This window comes from Mus pahari, chromosome 4 (genome assembly GCF_900095145.1).
Source record: "Mus pahari chromosome 4, PAHARI_EIJ_v1.1, whole genome shotgun sequence".
Lineage (NCBI taxonomy): Eukaryota > Metazoa > Chordata > Mammalia > Rodentia > Muridae > Mus > Mus pahari.
In genome coordinates, this window is record NC_034593.1 from 27,556,580 (window position 1) to 27,575,214 (window position 18,635).

General features: G+C 45.2%; 1 protein-coding gene across 1 annotated transcript in view; it reads left to right on the plus strand.

Annotated features, from left to right (window-relative positions):
* Positions 1 to 18,635, plus strand: part of Usp13 (ubiquitin specific peptidase 13) — a 105,147-nt gene that overhangs the window by 84,568 nt on the left and 1,944 nt on the right. Inside the window, exons 14-19 of the mRNA XM_021196023.2 lie at positions 3,052 to 3,140; positions 5,546 to 5,668; positions 6,429 to 6,455; positions 7,198 to 7,341; positions 8,912 to 9,069; positions 10,356 to 10,509. Of these exons, the coding sequence (XP_021051682.1) occupies positions 3,052 to 3,140; positions 5,546 to 5,668; positions 6,429 to 6,455; positions 7,198 to 7,341; positions 8,912 to 9,069; positions 10,356 to 10,509 (695 nt within the window). The remainder of the gene's footprint in view (positions 1 to 3,051; positions 3,141 to 5,545; positions 5,669 to 6,428; positions 6,456 to 7,197; positions 7,342 to 8,911; positions 9,070 to 10,355; positions 10,510 to 18,635) is intronic.

Sequence of the window (18,635 nt, forward strand, 5' to 3'; positions counted from 1 at the left end):
TCAGTAGCTGTTGTCACTGTCATAATTGTGATCTTTTGTGAATGTGTGTACGCATGTGCATGTATATTTGCTGTGGGTCATGAGGTTTGCATATAGTTGACTAATCGCATTTTTGGTGCATTTACCAGAAAGGGGCTAGTGCTCTTTTTTACTTAGCCAATTTTCCACTCTGTAGAGTAGACCATGTTAGTCATTGCAGCTTGCTTTTTATTTTTCCTTAATATGTCTTCATAACATGTTAGTCTTAATTGTAATGAGTGAACAGTGTTAGTAGATATCGTACAACTGCTAACCTGGTAGCAGCACTCAGACCTATCCTGAGTATGGCCTGACTAATTTAATTCCCACAACAACTTTTCGTAAAGCTGAATTATGTTTCCATACAATTATTTTTATTTATATTCTGATAGTCTTTATGTAAAAATTTACACTCTCTAAGGAAAAAAAAATCCACAGATTCAGTTTAGGAATAAAAGACTGTGCAAACATAATTTGTTTATTCTTATTTGTTATTCTTTCGCAAAGCACAGTTTAATACTTTGTCAGATTTAACTGTAACTTGATTTCCTCGAACTCCTGTTACTGAGTGGAGATTCTTATTGCTCTGAGATAAACCTGAGATATATGTGGAATAGTTGCAGTGTGGTTGAGTTTAAGACCTAGGTTTTGAAGAACTTTCTGAATGGTTGGTAGTTACCCACTACAGAGTCATGCCTTAAATTGTTCTTCCACCCTCTGTCCCAACCTCCAACCAACCCACTGCCCATACCTTATTTTCACACAGCTCTTTAGCATAGAGTCAGCAACTGTCCTGGCTCCAGAGTCACCATTTGCATACCATTGATTTAATGAGATTTCCCCAGATTTGGTATTAATGTGAGGAGAGAGGTCTGGGGCAGGGGAGAGGCCTCAGTGGTAAAGTCTGCTGCTTAGGACCGCGAGCCTGCCTGTGTGGGATCTGGTGTCGCTTGTGCAGAAGCAGAGCATGGTGGGCATGACTGTAAACATGGTACTGGGAAGAGGATACGGGCACATCCCGGGCCCCCACTGGCTAACCGCTCTCATCTGAGCTCCAGGGCCAGTAGAAACTGTCTCATAAAAGTAAGGTGGAGAGTGAGAGAGGAAGAAACACACCCTCCGATCGTTGGCCTTTGGCGGACGCATACATGAGCATCTTTCTCCCTCTGTCTCTCTCTGTTTCTTTCTGTGTCTCTGTCTCTCTCTCACATACAGACACACATATATACACACATATACACTCACACACTGTGGTTGAAAGATAACTTTTTTTTTTTCATAAGTTGAAAATGCTATAATAGCAGGTGAATTTTGTTGGCTTTCTGTAAACTGGAAGTCTTGGCTTCATTTAAATGAGAATGATGTATATTTAGGCTTCTCAGGCAACCAGAGAACCTAATTGGAAGGAGTGTATGTTTCTTCAGAGAGCCAGGATAATCCTAGATCAATCCCTTCTGCAAGGCTGAGCTCTCTTAGCTGCCTTGCATTGTGGCCTGTCCTCATCTACCTTCCTGGTGACAGAGAACTTGAGCCAGAGCAGGCTATGCAACTTGTGTGGGGAAAGATGCAGGCTAGCGACAGACCAGCTCAGTGTCTGCGACTTTAGGGCTGATGGAATTCACTCCACTCCCTCGGTCCAGTCCAGTCTGGTGTGTCAAGGGGTTTCCACTAGGGTGAGAGAGCACTGCACAACCCTGGCAGCTCATACACGAGTAAGTTTATTTCCAGATGTAAAACGAGCCTCAGAGGGGCCAGAGAGTCACAGGGATCTGGGGTGAATTATGAGCCTACTGAAGACTTAAAGCCATACTTCTCTACTCTTTGCCCATGGTCAGCCCTGTGCTGTGTCTACTATTCTGCACCAGAGGGCAGCAATACATTGGTGTTTTGCTCATTCTGGGAAAAGATGTGTACCAGATAGAAGGAAGGCGATGGCTCTAATTCAAACAGTGAGGTTTGGAGGAGGAAGCCCGGAGTCGTCTATTTTAAAGGGGACCTACTGTACCATCTCTGGCTCATTGCCTGTATAGGATTTTTAGCCCAAAGGCTGGGAAACAATGTGGCTCATTGTTTACATAGACAGGCAAATAGAAAGAGGTGCTGGAAAGACATTAATTGGTGACTGAATGAGTGGGATTCGGGCACTGAGAGGCATGGATTTGATGTGCAATTTGAACAGTCAGCGTGTGCAAAAAAGCGATAAACCCAAGCCCAGAACACTCTGTATTTCAGTTTGAAGTGAACTCAGAATTAACTCAGTGTTAATGTAAAAATGTCAAGTTCAGGGGCAGGAGCACAGGGTCTGGTTCCCAGGACCTACACGTGGTGTCTCATGACCATGGATAGCTCCAGTTCCTGGGGACATGACCCTCTTAGGTCTGTGGACACAAACATGGTACATGTACACATGTGCAAGCAAACACCCATACGCATTAACTAAAACCTTTTATAAGATAAGGCTTAGGTTTAGATAGCTTGGATAATTACTCCACAACGGAGCTAGCTATAGGACCCTTGTTACCCGGGATCCAGGTATTTAAAGAGACTCTGTAATGGTCAGCCTCAACCCGAGTTCTGGCAACCCTCCCTTGCATCAGTCCTGTGCCGTGAGGCAGTGATGCCTAGTAGGAGTGAGGCCGGCTTCTCCGCACCACGTAGGGAACGTCACAGACGTGGTGTGTGCTTGACCGAGAACACACACAGATACATACACAGGTAAAAACACTCCAAGGATGCAGGGAAATCAAGTGGTTTAGAAGCACTTTCCGGAGCATTGCAGCCAAGCAGTCACTGTGAGATAGCTGCACCCAGTGACGACTGTGTCCCCAGTCAGCGTTTTCTGCAGTAGAGAAGCCAGGGGGTTGGAGCGAGTGCGCGAGTACCTGTGTACTGACTGTTGGTTGGTTCCTCCTCACAGGGCACTCTTGGCATTGCCAGGAGCCCCAGACAAAGCTGCCCGTGAGTGAGCCACGGACAGCAATTGCCTTTGTTTTCTTCCTTGTTTGATTGATCTCCTCCCCTTGTGTTTCCCAGAACTTCTCGCTTTGCCTCATTCCCTGAATACTTGGTAGTGCAGATAAAGAAGTTCACTTTTGGTCTTGACTGGGTTCCCAGAAAATTTGGTAGGTATCCTGTGCATGCTTTTGCTTAAACTATAGAGTGAGCCACTTAACCAGACACGGCATGTGAAAGAGGCTGTGGGAACGTCTGCCCCTGTCATCTCCACCCCATTGTTTCCTCTGTTGCTCCTAGGTTTCTCTGGACTCAGAGTCTAGGAGAAACAGTACAGTAAGAAACACCATATGCTAACCACACCCTCATCACTGAGCTCTGGGAGGACCAGGTTCTCAGAGGGGAAGTACACTCCTCGTGACAGCGCATCTCAGAGGTTACCGTGCACACAGGTCACCTGGGATCTTTGGAAAATGCAGATCCTGATTGGCAGGCCACCGGATGGTGTTGGCATTGTCAGTCCAGACACCACACTTGCAGTAGTAGGTAACTGGAGGTATAACCTCCTCTTAGCACCCTTCCTGGCCTCTGAGATACAGCAGTGCTATATGTATGTGATATTCATCTAAGTCATACACATTTTCCTCCCAACCACTTGGAAACATTTGCTTTGGACAGTTGAAAGAAGGATGCGGTTTGGGCTTCACTGGGCTGCCTTTTCATCAGTACGCAAGGTCCTTGGTCATTGTGGAAGGCCCATTTTCCAGATGAGGCATAAGGGCCATTTTCTCACCCACCAGGGTTGACTGTGAGCCATCTTAAGTGACCTCCAGGCTTGTGGAAGGGTTTGCATTTCACTCCGTGTAGCTTCTCTAGCAAGGACTTCAAACTGCCAGTCTCTTACAGATTTGTTGAGGGTACTTATGCAACAAAGCGATGGAAGTCTTAAGAGTCATCCAAACACGGTAGAAGGGGACCTGGAGACAGAAGGAAGAACAGCCAGCGTGATTTCCTAGGAAGCCTGGTGCTGGTGGGCACAGAGTGCCAGTTTACTCACCCTCCATGCTGGGCTGTTTGTTCCCAGTGCCTGGGAGAGCCTTGATTTTCTTGCTGGGCGAGTTGAGGGAGCAGAGAGGGTCTGAGGGCAGGGTGCTTACCGCTCCGTTCTCTGCTGGCCTCTGAGAAGATTGAGATACTTGCGAATTTTGACCCATTCAGGCTTCGGACTGCTGTGGACGGGGTTTTTGGTTTGTTTGTTTGCTTGCTTTTCCTTTTGAATTTTTTTTGAAGGAACAAAAAAGGAAGCCAGATTTTTATTGACCGAGTTTAAAGGAGTCTCAAGGTAGGGCCTGGATTTTTCTCCTGAGGAACAGTTGTGCCTGTTTTGTGAATCTGGCCTTGTGTTTAGTTTTACTGGTCCTTAAAATTTAACTTCTCAGTCTTAGCTTTTGTTCTCGGGTTATTGTTTCATTTATTTGTTTAGTTTGTTTTTCTGAGACAGGATCTTATGTAGCCCAGGGTGGCCTTGAACTCACCTGTGTAGATGAGGGTAGCTTTGAACTTCTGATCTTCCTGCTTCCACTTCCCAAGTTCTGTGTTTACAGGCATGTGCTACCATGCCCAGCCTGCCTTGTTGTCTTAAATAGGGTTTACATATTTGGCGCCATTTGGTGGCAGTTGGTCTCCAGTTGGTCCCCAGGACTGAGGGACAAAGCCCTGCAGCTGTACTTAGACTCATTTCTATTCCTATTTGCATAGGTTGCAGCATTGCCTCGCGGCAGCCATTAGACTTATAAATCTTGCATTTGAGTAAGTCAAATGGAGTGGCAACTGAGGCATGAGGGCTTTATTTTTCTCCCAGGGCAGCCACGGGTGCTTAAGACACTTAAGATTCAGCCAGGTTCTTTTGAGCTTGGTGATTTATAACTTAGCATCATCACAGTCACTGTTACGGTTCGAGAAAAGGTATCAATTAGGAGTTTCGAGCTCAGATGTGCAAGGAAGGGGAAGCAGCATCCAGGAAAGGAGAGCTGCTGGGTAAAGGGTTCACGGGCCACCCTCGCAGAGGGCTCCACTGTGCTTACCGACATAACAAGACGCGCTTTCCCGTAAGCAAGCTGTTCATGTATGGGGCACTACAGAGCAGTGGGGTCGGTGTGAAGTGGTCACAGCAGCCACCATTGTCCAGAACAGAAGCTAAGGGGAAGCTCAGACAGTTAACCCGGGAGAATGTGCTGCGGCTTTGTGGCATTTGAAATCCAGAAGTCTACATTTTCACATGAAATCTTGTCCATATCTCAAGAACACCAAATGGAATGAGTCTGGGCCACAGATAGCCTGGGCTGCCGGTCTGTGATCTCTGGCTTGCCTGACCTGTTGCTGTCCAGTGTGGCACCTCTGTCCCACCATTCTCTGCCCTTCTCCTGAGCCCTCCAATAACCTCTCATGTGGCTTGACAAGTCTGCTGTGTCCCTTAGGCTGCCTACATACATGCATGCAGCGAGCACAAACAGATTTAAAATGATCTGACCGTGGGCGCTGGAGAGTCCGGTGAATATGATCTTTTGTTTTGCAGATGTTTCTATTGATATGCCAGACCTACTAGACATCAGCCATCTCAGGGCCAGGGGCTTGCAGCCAGGGGAAGAGGAGCTTCCTGACATCAGTCCCCCCATAGTCATTCCCGATGACTCAAAAGGTACCATCCCCTACTGCAGTGGTTCTCAACCTGTGGGTCACGACCCCTTGGGGAGGGGGTTGAATGACCCTTTCACAGGGATCACATATCATATATCCTGCATATCGGCTATTTACACTGTAATTCATAACAGTAGCAAAATTGCAGTTGTGAAGTAGCAATGAAAATCGTTTTGTCGTTGGGGGTCACCACAAGAGGGTCACAGCATCAAGAAGGTTGAGAGCCACTGCCCTGTTGGAAGGACACTCTCTCGTCCCAGTGGCAGCCTGGAACAGTCACTGTGTTCCGCCACCAATCTGCTTTCCGCGAGGTCATCCTAGACACATAGGAATGAAACCTGGCTGCCACTGTGAACTTGAGACACGTACACTCTGCGACATCACTGATTCGGTGTCCTGTCGGCAGGTGGTTCCAGAAGGGGCTTACAGTAAGGCGATACTGAGCATCAGAGAAGGGCAAGGTGGTTTTCCACACTATCAATAAAGCTCAGGCCAGAACCCTTGATTCGCAGTTAGACAGTGCTCTTACAAATACATGCAAGGATCAAAATTATTTAGCTCACCGAGCTGTCAGAACGTCCTGTTTTATTTGCATCTAAGTGCCCAAAGCCTGCTGTTTCCCTTCATTACTGTAATGAACTGTGTTTTGCAGGTGGTGTGTGTGGGGTAACCAGGAATGAGAGGGTCTGGGGAATCTCTTTTCTAAAACTATTGGCCACGGTTAGCTCGCTCTCACTTTTGACCTGTCCCTTCATTTCCAGACCGCTTGATGAACCAGTTGATAGACCGTAGGTATCTTTTAAAATGTTTTTCGTGTCTTCCATCTGTTCCCAGTGTGCCATGTTTTAAAGACTTACATATATATGAGTGTCTTGTTGATCTCTGTGCACTATGTGAATAACCGAGGCCCACAGAGGTCAGAAGAGGGTATCAGATTCCCTGGAGTTAGAGGTAGAGAGGGTTGTGAGCCAGCACACGATGCTGGGAACAGAACCAGGATCCTCTGGAAGAGCAGTATCTCTCTAGACTACAGTGTGACAGATTTTTTTCTGTGGTAGTTCAGCAAAGAAGTACTATACAGTGCTGGATAGTTGCAGCCATTCCTGGGTGGAAGGGTTTATAAGTTGAATGAATAACGAATGTAGACCCAATGACATGCTGCTTAGCAGCCCTTATGGCTCAAGAGGGTGAGTGTAGGTTTGAGAACCAGAAGCTCTGCCTGGTAACCTTGGCTTTGCCACTTAGACCAGTGTGGCCTGGAACAATTCCACTTCCTACTCTATATACCTCAGTTTCCTCATTTGGAAATTAAGGTAGTAATACCCTATCTTCTTATGAAGAGCATAGACCTGTCGTGAGGCAGTCTCTAGATAAGGGGATTGAATGTCTCACAGTGGAATGCTCTGCTGTAATAATACCCTATCTTCTTATGAATAGCATAGACCTGTCGTGAGGCAGTGTCTAGATAAGGGGATTGAAGAAGTGCAGAGTTGGGTGTCTCACAGTGGAATGCTCTGCTGTGCTCTGCAGCCTCAGACATTGATGAGTCTTCGGTGATGCAGCTGGCTGAGATGGGCTTCCCGTTGGAAGCCTGCAGGAAGGCTGTGTACTTCACTGGGAACACTGGAGCTGAGGTGGCCTTCAACTGGATTATCGTGCACATGGAGGAGCCTGGTAGGTGGCAGCACAGAGCGCTTGGGTGTTTTATGTTCCCAGTGCTGTGACCCTAAAGATGATGGTAACCTTCTGCACGCTGGGCTAAGTCATAGAGTCTTAGGCTTCTTTTAAACAACAGCTTTCTTGGAGTAACTTCTCCCTTCAAGGAGTACACAGTTTGCCAACCAAAAGATCGTTAGAAGGACGTTAGAAGGATGTGGTGTGTATTTCAATTGGGAAATAGAAGACCCAAGAAGTGAGACCCTTTCCTTAGTGTCTTCTTTTATCTACTTTTTGAAGATGTCATTGCCGTGTCCACCCATCTGAAGTGTGTATTCACAGGGGTCTTAGTCACTTAACAGGCCACTAATTCATTCTAGAATATGTTTGTACCCCCAAAAGAAATGCTACAGACAGGAGGTGACTCTCATGCTCTTGTTGTCTCCAACACCTCATGTTCACTCTCTACTCTGTAGTCTACAATTCTTATGAATTTGCCTATTTTTCACAATTCATATAATTGGAATTGTATTACACGAGGCCCTTTTTGTCAGGTTTCTAGCACTTTTCATGAAATAATTAGGGGTCTTGTGCTGTAGCATGAATGGCACTTCCTTTTTTATGGCTGTATAGCATTCCATTGTATAGCCATACCACAGTTTATTTATCCTTTCATCATGGGCTGATAGACAGTTGGGTTATTTCTTCATTCTGGCATTTATTAGTGCTGCTGTAAACATACATGTTCTTGCGTATGTGGATTTATACTTTTGTTTCTCTTGAGCAGAATTGATGTAGTTCTATGTCTAACTTTTTAAAAACTGTCGAGCAGTTTTACCCAGTGCTAAACCATGTTACACTCTCACTCATGCTGAATGAGGGGCTCCAGTCTCTAAATGCTCATCGTTAGTGATTTTTGTTATAGTGGGTCCTGGCTGTACTATGGTATGTCACTGTTGTTTAAGAGGCATTTCCCTAGTGATTAATGGTTCTGGGCATATAATGAGTTATTTGCCTTTTTATTATTGAGCTCAAAGATATCTTTCTGCTTTACCATGTCTTCCCTTATTTAATGGTGTATTCTAAATAGTTTTTTTTTTTTTTTTACATTTTGATGAAGTCTGGCACAACTTTTTATGAATTATATTTTTTTTCTGTTGTATACAAGAAATTATTTATTGCTTACTCCAATGTCACGAAGACTGATGCCTGTGGGTTTTTTGATTTAAGAAATTAAAATTAATTATTAAATTAATATCCTTCATTCCCGTATTTAAGATAATGATCCATCTCAGTTTGATTTTGCTCGTGGTGTTAGTAGGGGGCACCGAGCTTTATGGTTTTGTACGCAGATAGCCAGTTATCCTAGCACCGTTGTTGAAAAGGCTGTTTCCCTGCTGCAAAGTCTGCTTGGAAATCACCTGATCTCTGGGCTCCGACCTCCCAATTCTGTTAACTTGACATATATGTCTAGTCTTACACAAGACGCCTTGATTTACAGCTTTGTTGGTATTTTCCCACATTGCTCCTGAAATGTCTGTTTTCAAGACAAAACCCAGACACATTTTAGTTCAATTGTTTCCTGCAGACTTTGCTGAACCACTGGCCATGCCTGGGTATGGAGGGGCTGGGGCCTCTGTCTTTGGTGCTACTGGATTGGACAACCAACCTCCTGAGGAAATCGTAGCTATTATCACCTCGATGGGCTTCCAGCGAAGTCAGGCAGCGCAGGCTCTACAAGCAACGGTGAGCACTGGGGACTGTGGGTCTGGGACTCCTGGCCTCGCTGGAGGCGGTTTTCAGTTTGGTTTTTAGCAACAGAGACTTCACAAGGCCTATTGATCGTTCTACGTCACCCCTTGTCTGACTGTGTCCCATCATAGCTCATGAAGATTCATTTGCTTGTAGTATACACAAAACTAAACTGAGTGATTGAGGGACTCATGGTGAACTTACGCGTAAGGGGATGTGGAGCTGGGCAAGGCGATTAAGATGCTGATGTTCCTTAGTGGGGCTCACAGGTCTGCTTGGAGCTCCACAGCTTCAGAGCAAAGAGGTGCCAATGCCAAGGCTCTGGCTTGAGAAGAAAGTTCTTAAGATGAAGTCATGCTTTTTTGATATCAAGGCCTTGGAAAAATATGTTCCGAGGGTTCTCAAAATATGTCTTGGAGTTCTCTGCTGCTGGGTCCGTCTACAGAGAAGAGGTTCTTCTGGTAGTTGTGAGCATCTACATTTATTTGGAGTAGTATATGGGTGTAGTTATCCGTTTAATAGTCAGGGAAGTATGCTAAAACCTACCGTCCCTTGTCACATCAGAATTCATTCTGAGTGGCTTTCGGCTCCTAGGTCCTTTTGCCTGTCCTGGCCAGGTGCCTGCCAGGACCCATTGCTGAGGTCATAGTGAGTTTTGGCCAGGTCATGGGGAATTTCCCCTTTAAAATTCTCAAACTATTTCAATCAGAGATTTTCCCCTTCGGGTGCTTTCTTGAGCTCTACTTGCTTCATTGAAGTTTCTATATCCAAACAAATCCTTTAGCTTGTTAGTGCTGTCAAAGACAGGGGAAGGGGAAAATAACTTCATGATGGGTTGGTCTGAACCATTTGGACTTCTATTAAAACAACCATTTGCTAAGGCGACATCTGCTACCCGTTCTTCCGGTACTTAAGATGCGGAGGCACTGACCCGGTGTGCATACTGGCATCTTCATCCCCCCAGAATCATCTGCAGAAGATGCAGTCAGTAGAAAAGATAGGCTGCAGAAAGGGCTGCATGGGAATGCTGCCCTTCCCCCTCTTACACCCCTGTGCTTGGCGCCAGCCTGCAGCACTGCTGAGCTAAGACAAGTAGAAACTTCAGAGCAACTGCAGTGGTAGGGTATGGGTGGGAGGATGGCAGAGTCCCACTTCTCACTCAGAGGTACTTAGCATCATTTCATTCAGACCTCCTGCCTAGCTGCTTGACATCTGGTGCAGATGTTCGGACCATGATGAGGCCTGAATGCTCAGTACATTGTGAAACTTCCTTTCTTCAGAATCATAACCTGGAAAGAGCACTGGACTGGATCTTCAGCCACCCCGAGTTTGAAGAGGACAGTGACTTTGTGATCGAGATGGAGAACAATGCGAACGCCAACATCATGTCTGAGGCCAAGCCAGAGGGGCCCAGAGTGAAGGATGGGTCTGGAAGTAAGTCCCTGCTCTAAACCCCACCTCAGCAGTCATGAGAGTTTCTCAGTCCACAACTTCCCCTCCATTCATGTATTGAAACCTTTGATGTCAACTTTAGTACAGAGCTGACCTCTCATAAATGGTGTATCCTGCCACTTTGACTGCCATGGTTTGATGAAAATCTAGATAATGTAGAGTCATGCCATGTGTGTGTGTGTGTGTGTGTGTGTGTGTGTGTGTGTATGTGTGTAAGGTACCAGTTTAGACTTTTTCCTTTCTGTGTATGCTAGGTATTGAACCAAGGTGTTGCCAACCTAAGCAAGCACTCTCTCAACAGAGCTACATGTCCAGTACAACTGTGTCTCTTCCAGTGAGGTGTACATTTCTTCACGGAGCATAGCAGCTTTGGCCAAAAGAAGCATTGCTATTCACAGATGAATGCTGTGAATATAGGAAAGCAATCTTAGATACAGGACACTCCCATTTCCAGGCTGACGGCTGGGAGTTTTCTGAAGGGCTGTTTCAAGATGGTGACCAGTGGCACCACAGGCAGGCTGGTTCTGTCTCTCAGTAGCCACCTGTTATGCAGCGGCTGGATGCCAGGCGCTACCGTAAGCACTTTGTATGTAAGCATTCCTTGAATTCTTACCATAGCCCATTTCACAGGTGAGAAAATGCGGTGGGAACAGTATGGACTGTTTGTAAGGTCATCAGGGCCTTCTGCGGTAGGGACAAGTTCAGATCCATCATCGTATGCATCGTCTTACCATCATGATATCTTCCTCTTGGACTGTCATCTCTTATCAGATGACATTTAGCTCTTTATCCTGCCATACAAGGTGCTCTGCAGTCACAACCCAGCCTGCCATATCTGCTACTTCCTGCAGCCTGTACCACTGCACCACACTCAGCCACCATCCTCTCTTCCTGCCTGCACCAGGCCTTTGACAGGTGACTCCCTATTTATGAAGTCCCCGCTCCATCATCTTGTGCTCAGAACTTGGCCACTTGTTCTCTTCTCCTCCCTTTCCTCCTCTTCTCCCTCATCTCATCTCCTGCCTTTCTCTTCCTCTATAAAATGGATATTTACTCACTGGTGTTCAAGGATCTTTTAAGACCCTTGGATCAAACCCTGGAGTTGAGGGTGCCAGCGGGGTAGGAGGGCTGCCAGATGTCCGTGATGATCTTTGGAGATGCTGAGCCCTTGGGTAGAAGGGTGGTAAAGCTGCCATGGCATTGGGCTACAGAGAGCTGGGGCTCTGATGTTGCTGATTACTATGGACCCGCCAGCTATCTAAATAAGGACCCAGAGACTCTTGTATATTTCAAAGCTTAGGCCTTTAACTTTGGACTACCTCCCAGCTCCTCTAACCCAACTAATTCTGCTTATATTGCCCCATGGCCATATCTACCTCTCCGCTCATGTTCATGTCTGTCTACTACCATATCTGCTTGCTGAATCCCCTCTTCTTATCTTTTTCCCATGGTCTCTTTCTCTCTACCAAGAAGTCCCTCCTTTCACTTCCTGCACAGCTATCGACTATCAGATTAAACCAATCAGAGAATGCCTTAGCAGGTGAGGAAGGACAGAAACATCTTTTAAAAAGATTCTCCCAATACTCTGATCCTCCGGGTTTCCTTTCTGCTGAGGGGCATGGAGATTTCCAGCTGTCAGTTGGTCAGTAATGACCCCCTCTCCCCACCAAAAGGCACATAATTCCTCAGGCTTGCTATACCTTAGGGCCCTGTGAGGATATCCAGATCTTGCCAGATGTTGAATTTTGCCCTTGCAGAACACCTGAAAAGGCTCTTAATATTACAGCCTTAGAAGGGATCTTGCAAGCCCGCTAGCAAGACCCACTGTCTAGGTGAGTTCTGAGTTTGAGAGACCCTCAGTGACTAAGGTGGAAAAGCAATCGAGAACCAATCCTGATGTTGACCGTGGGCCTCCACACGCACCCACACTGCAACATTGTACACATGGAAACAGAAAAGGAGAAGAATGTAACTGATGTAATGAGCTGTGCTGGACCGCCACTTATTTCAATTTTAGACGAAACTTCTTGGAAGTTTTCAAGGGAGAGGTGCAAACATTGCAGGCTTTTGTAGCTCCCTGTCACATGACCTCTAGAAACATCATTATGTACTCATTGGTCACCCCTCTCTTAGTGGGACTTGGGGTTGATCTTCCTATCTGGTAGACTGTTTTGTAGGTTGCCATTATAGTTACATTGAACACACAGGTTAACCTGGGGAGATGTGTGTTCCATTCAAGAACACTGTTTTTAAATTCCCAAATTATTTCTACCCATTTTAGCTGGTGAATTGGTTGAGATATTTGACATAAAGGTAGCAAGTGCCATTCGATGTAAGACATCCTTTCACTTGTTTTCTTATTCATTGTTTTTTAATAGGGTGCTGGATTCTTTTTCGTTACTTATTTAAGCTTTAAATTCGAGTATCTAACATGCTTTAACAAATACTAAAGTAGAGCAAGTGTATGAAAACTTAAATATTTAATGTCATAAGGTTATACTTTTTCTGTTGGTTATGGTTTTGTTTCTTGTTCTTTACAGTTTTAGATTTGATAAATACGATAATACTCAAATTTCTTTACTATTTAATTCTGTTTTTAGTTAATATACCAAGTCTTTTCCTTATCATCGCACTTCCTACCTCTCAAAGAACATTTTATCAATTCATCTGACTCTTGGCCACTTCACGTCCCAAGCGTTCTGGATCGTGGCTAAGGAACTGACAGGTGCTTCTGTCTTCCTGACTGAGCAGGCAGTGTCACTGCTTGGGAAGGGCTCTGTCGCTGTCAGCCTTCTGGAGGCAGCTCTTGTCACAGCCTTGCATGCCAGCCGCTTGCTTCTTCCTTTTCTGTCACTAGGAGGATCAGACCCAAAGGCCACCACACACTTCCCCCTTTCTCCGTGTTTCACACCCACCATCGAGTTTCATGTCTTCTGACTGGGATGGAGGTGAAACGCCCACTTTTCATCATGCTTCCTTATTGCTGGGTCTCTCGCAGTTTAGACCTAGCGCCTCCTTTTCGGTTGAGTTTTGAACATTTTCTAAACGGGGGAATCAAGCCTTTATTCCGGCTTCCCTGAGCTACTTTACTTGATAACCACTCCCTAAAAGCAATATCAGGGTAATGTAGCTGTAACGAAATCATCCCCATTCTATGTCGTGCTTAATGAGTGTTTAACTTTTTTAAAGAACCCGCTGATTGCCAGTGTAATTACCATATGATTACTCGTGATTGCCTCAAGCCTGCACCCCTCCAGCGTGGCTGCTGTGGTCCAGCCAGTTTCAGCAGCTGCTGAGAGGTTTCAACCAGGAAGCAGACACCCATTTCATCCACTCAGTCCTTGGGCACCCGGACTTCAGAGCTCCCACCTTCCGGGATAGTTATCCTCCCCCTACAAGCCATTATCTGGAGCCACTTAATTTACACCCAAGTGTAAATACCTGAGGACGTTACATTTAAAAAGGCATGATCTTCATAATTTGAAACATCATAAGGATGGGGATGGGGATACAGCTCTGTGTTAGAGAGCTTGCTTAGCACACGAAGCTCCAGGTTCATAGATAGACAAACAGGCAGGAGTCCTTGGTCGGTGCCTACATAAGCAAATGCCATGGCTCTATTCAGAAGAGGGTGTTTCAGCACTATGGGTAGAGTCTGTGGCTTTCTGACTCACTGACACTTGTGCAGGGTTAGAGACAGTCGAATCTTGAAATTTTAAGGCCCAAAACAAGAGAAACAAAACCAAAGAAAGTAATTTGGAGCATATAGGCTAAACTCTGTGCGAAAGGAAGACAGCGCCCTCTGACAGAGAACTAACTCCAGGGACTTGTCTGTAGTCCTGCCTTGACGAATGAGCAACCGCAGCAATGGCTTCATTTCTTTCAACACTGTTAACAACCCTACACAGATACATGATTGTGAGGCAGCCTGGCCTGCCTTGGGACAAGCACAGGCCACTGGAGCTGTCAGGAGAACATATGGGGGAGTGTGGAAAACCTAGCTCTCTTGTAACAGACTAAGATGCTGAGGTTAGTTTTGCCTTTGGTCCTTTAGGGAAATCCCAATCAATCTCACTTTCTAGGTGGCTCATTCTTGGAGACATTATGGCAGAGGCGCCTGGCTTTTATGCTTCTGGGTTCCATGAGTAAGACTGTTGGGAGAATGAGCAGGTACAGAAGAGCACGTGCGGCTCTTCAAGTGGGTAACAGGCTATGAGTCAAGGCTCTGGTGACCTGTTCAGGATTACCATAGTGTCAGTACTCTCTGTCTCTAAGGGTCTGGATGCTGTGAACTGGATTGAGGCAGCCAGTTGTAATTACAATGATGTAATGTGAGCTGTTAGTATTAGGATACAAATGCCAGGTGTTGTAGTATAGGTAATGGGAGTGAACCACTGGGCTTTACAGCCTCTAAATGGTCTACCAGCTTTTCCTTCTTTTCCGTGCAGACTGAGGTCATGCCCTCAGGAGACACTGGTGCTGGCTGTATATAGTAATTGCTTATGACAGTGGGTTCATGTCAGGTGCTCTGATGCTGGAGTTGATTGGTGTAATGACATGCAGTTAAAGTGTGATTTTCAAGAAGGCAAAGTTATGACTTTATTTAAGAATATGAAGTGAATGTACCTCACAGATTAACTGATTGACGGAGAACAAGTCAGACACCACCACTGCATAAACATCTCTGAATAAGTAGGATATTCACTTTTATTTCCTGTTAACTGACTACTTTGTAGTGCTCAGAATAGAACCCAGGACCTTGTACACACCAGGCAGAGCTCTATTACTGAGTCACAGCTCTATTCCAGGTTGCTGGTTTATTTAGGGACAAGTTAACAAAAAAATATTAGGGTGCGCTTGTCTGGGTCAGATCAAAGGTGGATATGTTCAAACTGCATCCTTGAACATATGGGTCCCATGGAACCGAAACTGGTTTTTATCTCTATTAGCCAAAAGGTGCAACTTGGCAATTGCTTCCTATGTTTGGGACTTCTGCAGTAAGTGGTAAGATGAACCTAGTTGACCCTTCGGACTGGAGGCAGAGGACTTACTCTAATGTCATTGCTTTGGGTAATTTTGAATTATTAGAGTACAACCCTAACCACGTGCTTTCAGGTTTTGAAAGTCATGTTCACAGCTGTATCATTCTTCCCTCATTTCTTTTCCCCTCCCACCAGAACAAAAGCAGGCTACAGGGTGGACTTTGACTCATGGAATCTCAAACTTGTGGGTGATCTCTGGGTGACCTTTACTTCACATGACACTCAAATGCCATCAACCTCTTTGACCTTCAAACTTTGATGGAATTTTGTTGCAGGGTTTACACTGTGAACCCTGAGATTGTGTTATTTACTGAAAAAAACTTTTTCCTAGTTTTGGTGTGGCTCAGCACAGACACACCCTTAGCATTTACTTTTAATCCCAAACAATGAAGGTAAAGTTGGTTTGTAGGAGGAAGAACTCATGTTTGAAAGTGATGTCTAATTGAGCGACAGACAAAGTGATGAATCAGAGAAAGATCTGACAAAATAGGACATGCCTCACCCTCACGAGAAGAGAGGAAAGGGAAGCTCCATAAGAGAACAGTGCAGAGGAAAAGAGGAAGGAAGAACTTTTACCAGGACAGTGGTACTGAGACAGGTTGCAGAGAGAGAACAAGCTAGACACAGGTGAAGATAGAATGAGCCAGAGAATGAGAAGGAATCAGAAGATTAGAATATATTGCCAAAGTTAGTATGAGGTCAAGCAGAGCAATTCAGTAGTGGCTGAGGGAGAGAAGCCAGATTGAATCAGTTAGCTTGGAGAGGAATTTGAGCCACAACAGCTAAGTTGAATCAGCTAGCCAGAGATCAGAAAGAGCTAGGAAAAGATGAGCTTATTTGGCAGTAAGTCTCAGAGACTGAAAACATTCTAGGCCTAGATAAGATTGTACAGAGGCTAGAAGCTTCTAGGACCAGGCCAAAGTTAGCAGACTGAAGCAGTATGCCTCGAAGACAACAGTTTATCAGGAGAATAAAAGTTAGTTTTACAGAATTTATCTGACAGTTGCTTTCTCGAAGAACAATAGTATAGAGCACAGTAGGTATTATGTTGGATGGATGGGGGGGGTGGTACCAGGTGGCAAGCAAGCAAGCAAGCAAGCAAGCAAACAAACAAAAACAACCCTCCCCCCTTTGAAAGACTGAGCTAGTTTTCGTAAAGTCCATGCAGAGCACGTTTTGTGTGGACGAAGAGTGCTTGTTTCACAGGTAGCTTGAGTCTGCTGTTAGACGGATGCTCCTTTTCAGATGGAGAATGTAGCAGTTGTTCAGGCACATCAAACTGTTCCAGGTACTTGGAATGTGTCTCTGTTGAAAGTCAACATTTCTGAGCAATTTATTTTTGTCTCAGGCTGTGTTTTCTATTTTTCTAGGAAAGGATGTGCATGATGAGGCTCTTGTTTTGGGGCAGGATCTCAGCGGACTTGGAGAAGAACCATGGGTTGCTTTCCCATTGGCTCTAGTCATTTCATTCCAGTCTTTTTGGAAACAGATAAAAATTGGCTTCTTTTGCCTACTTAGCTTCTGCAAATGTATTGAAAGAGATCCTCTCTTTTGCTGACAGTCCCTAGTAGGAAGTTTTGAATAATGCATGGGGAAGTTGCTCATATTGATAAACATGGTTAACTTAAATTATGGGCCTGGGATTCATGCTAAATTCAAATCTTTATGATTCTGAGTATACACATCTATTAGTTCTTAACTGAAGAGGAGAAAGTGCCTTGTGAACTGGTTTTATGTCAACCTGACATAAGCTAGGGTCATTTGTGAAGAAAGAATCTTAATAGAGAAAATTCTTCTATGGGTTTGACCTTGTAGGCAAGTCTGTGGTTTCTTGATTGATGTGGGAGGGCTCAGCCCACTGTGGGCAGTGCTACCCTTGGACATATGGTCTCAGTCTAAGAAACCAGTCTAAGCAAGCTTTAAGGAGCAAGCCACTGAGCAGCATGCTCCCATGGCCTCTGCTTCAGTTCCTGCCTCCAGGTTCCTGCCTTGAGTTACTGCCCTGACGTATTTTGACGGTGGCCTTTGGCCTGAGAATTATAAGCTAAAATAAACCTTTTTAACCCCAAGTTACTTTGGTCATGGTATTTTATCACAACATTAGAAATATAAGACTGGGGTTAATGATGGGGCTCTGTTGATAACATTTGGATTTGTCTAGCTCCATTTGGTTAGTCATTTTGGATATGTGGGTATATGAACAACGTGACAGTGAGGCAGTCCTGGCTTGGAGTGGGAACTGCTCCTTCAATGCTCTGTTGAATTGCTGATGATACTGTTTTAGGGTAGAGTTGCTGGGGTGGTTAAGCTTTGGGAATACTGTGTCCTCTCATGAATACCTATAGAGCAACAAAAGGCTGGGGACCTTCTTTATGGAAAAAGACCATGGAAAGTTGAGAGCTGGGGAATGGCTATGTAAGCCTGTGAAAGTCTGTAAATGCTTGCCCCACCTCTCCAGTCATCACACTGTAGTCTGTCACAGTTTGGCTGAGGGGGTAGGTACGTGTTAATGGAGTTCACTTTGTCTTTGTGTGAGTCTAGGATGAGTAGAAGCAACACGAACTAACTCAACAAGAACTCAGGCAGTACTGAGCTTGGTGACAAGAGTTACTAAGAAGAGAATAAATATAGCTCTGCTCTCTGAGGGGGGGTCACTCAAGCTCTTCAGAAAAGCAGACCAGTGATATCCTACGTTCCTCATAGAATTTAGCATGAGTAAGTCAGGCATGTTGTGTAAAACATTGGCCCTTTCTAAAACAGTAATTATCAGATCTCCTGACCAGACATGACACTTGACCCCAAATTTCACAAAGCTCTGCAGAGTGGGTGATTTCCTTCCTTCCAGTTTCCTTCTCTTATCATTCCCTCTCCTGCTCCCCCCCTCCTACCCTCCTTCTCTCTCCTCTTCCCAGCCCCCTCTCCCTCCCCTCCTTTCCTTTCCTTCCTTTTCTGTTTTTCTTCGAGCTCAGTGATAGAAACAAGCTCAGAAAAGTAAAACAACTTTCCGCCCTCACGCGTCTTTCAGATCTGCAGGCCTGATGCAGACTCCGGGGTGGGGATTGTAAT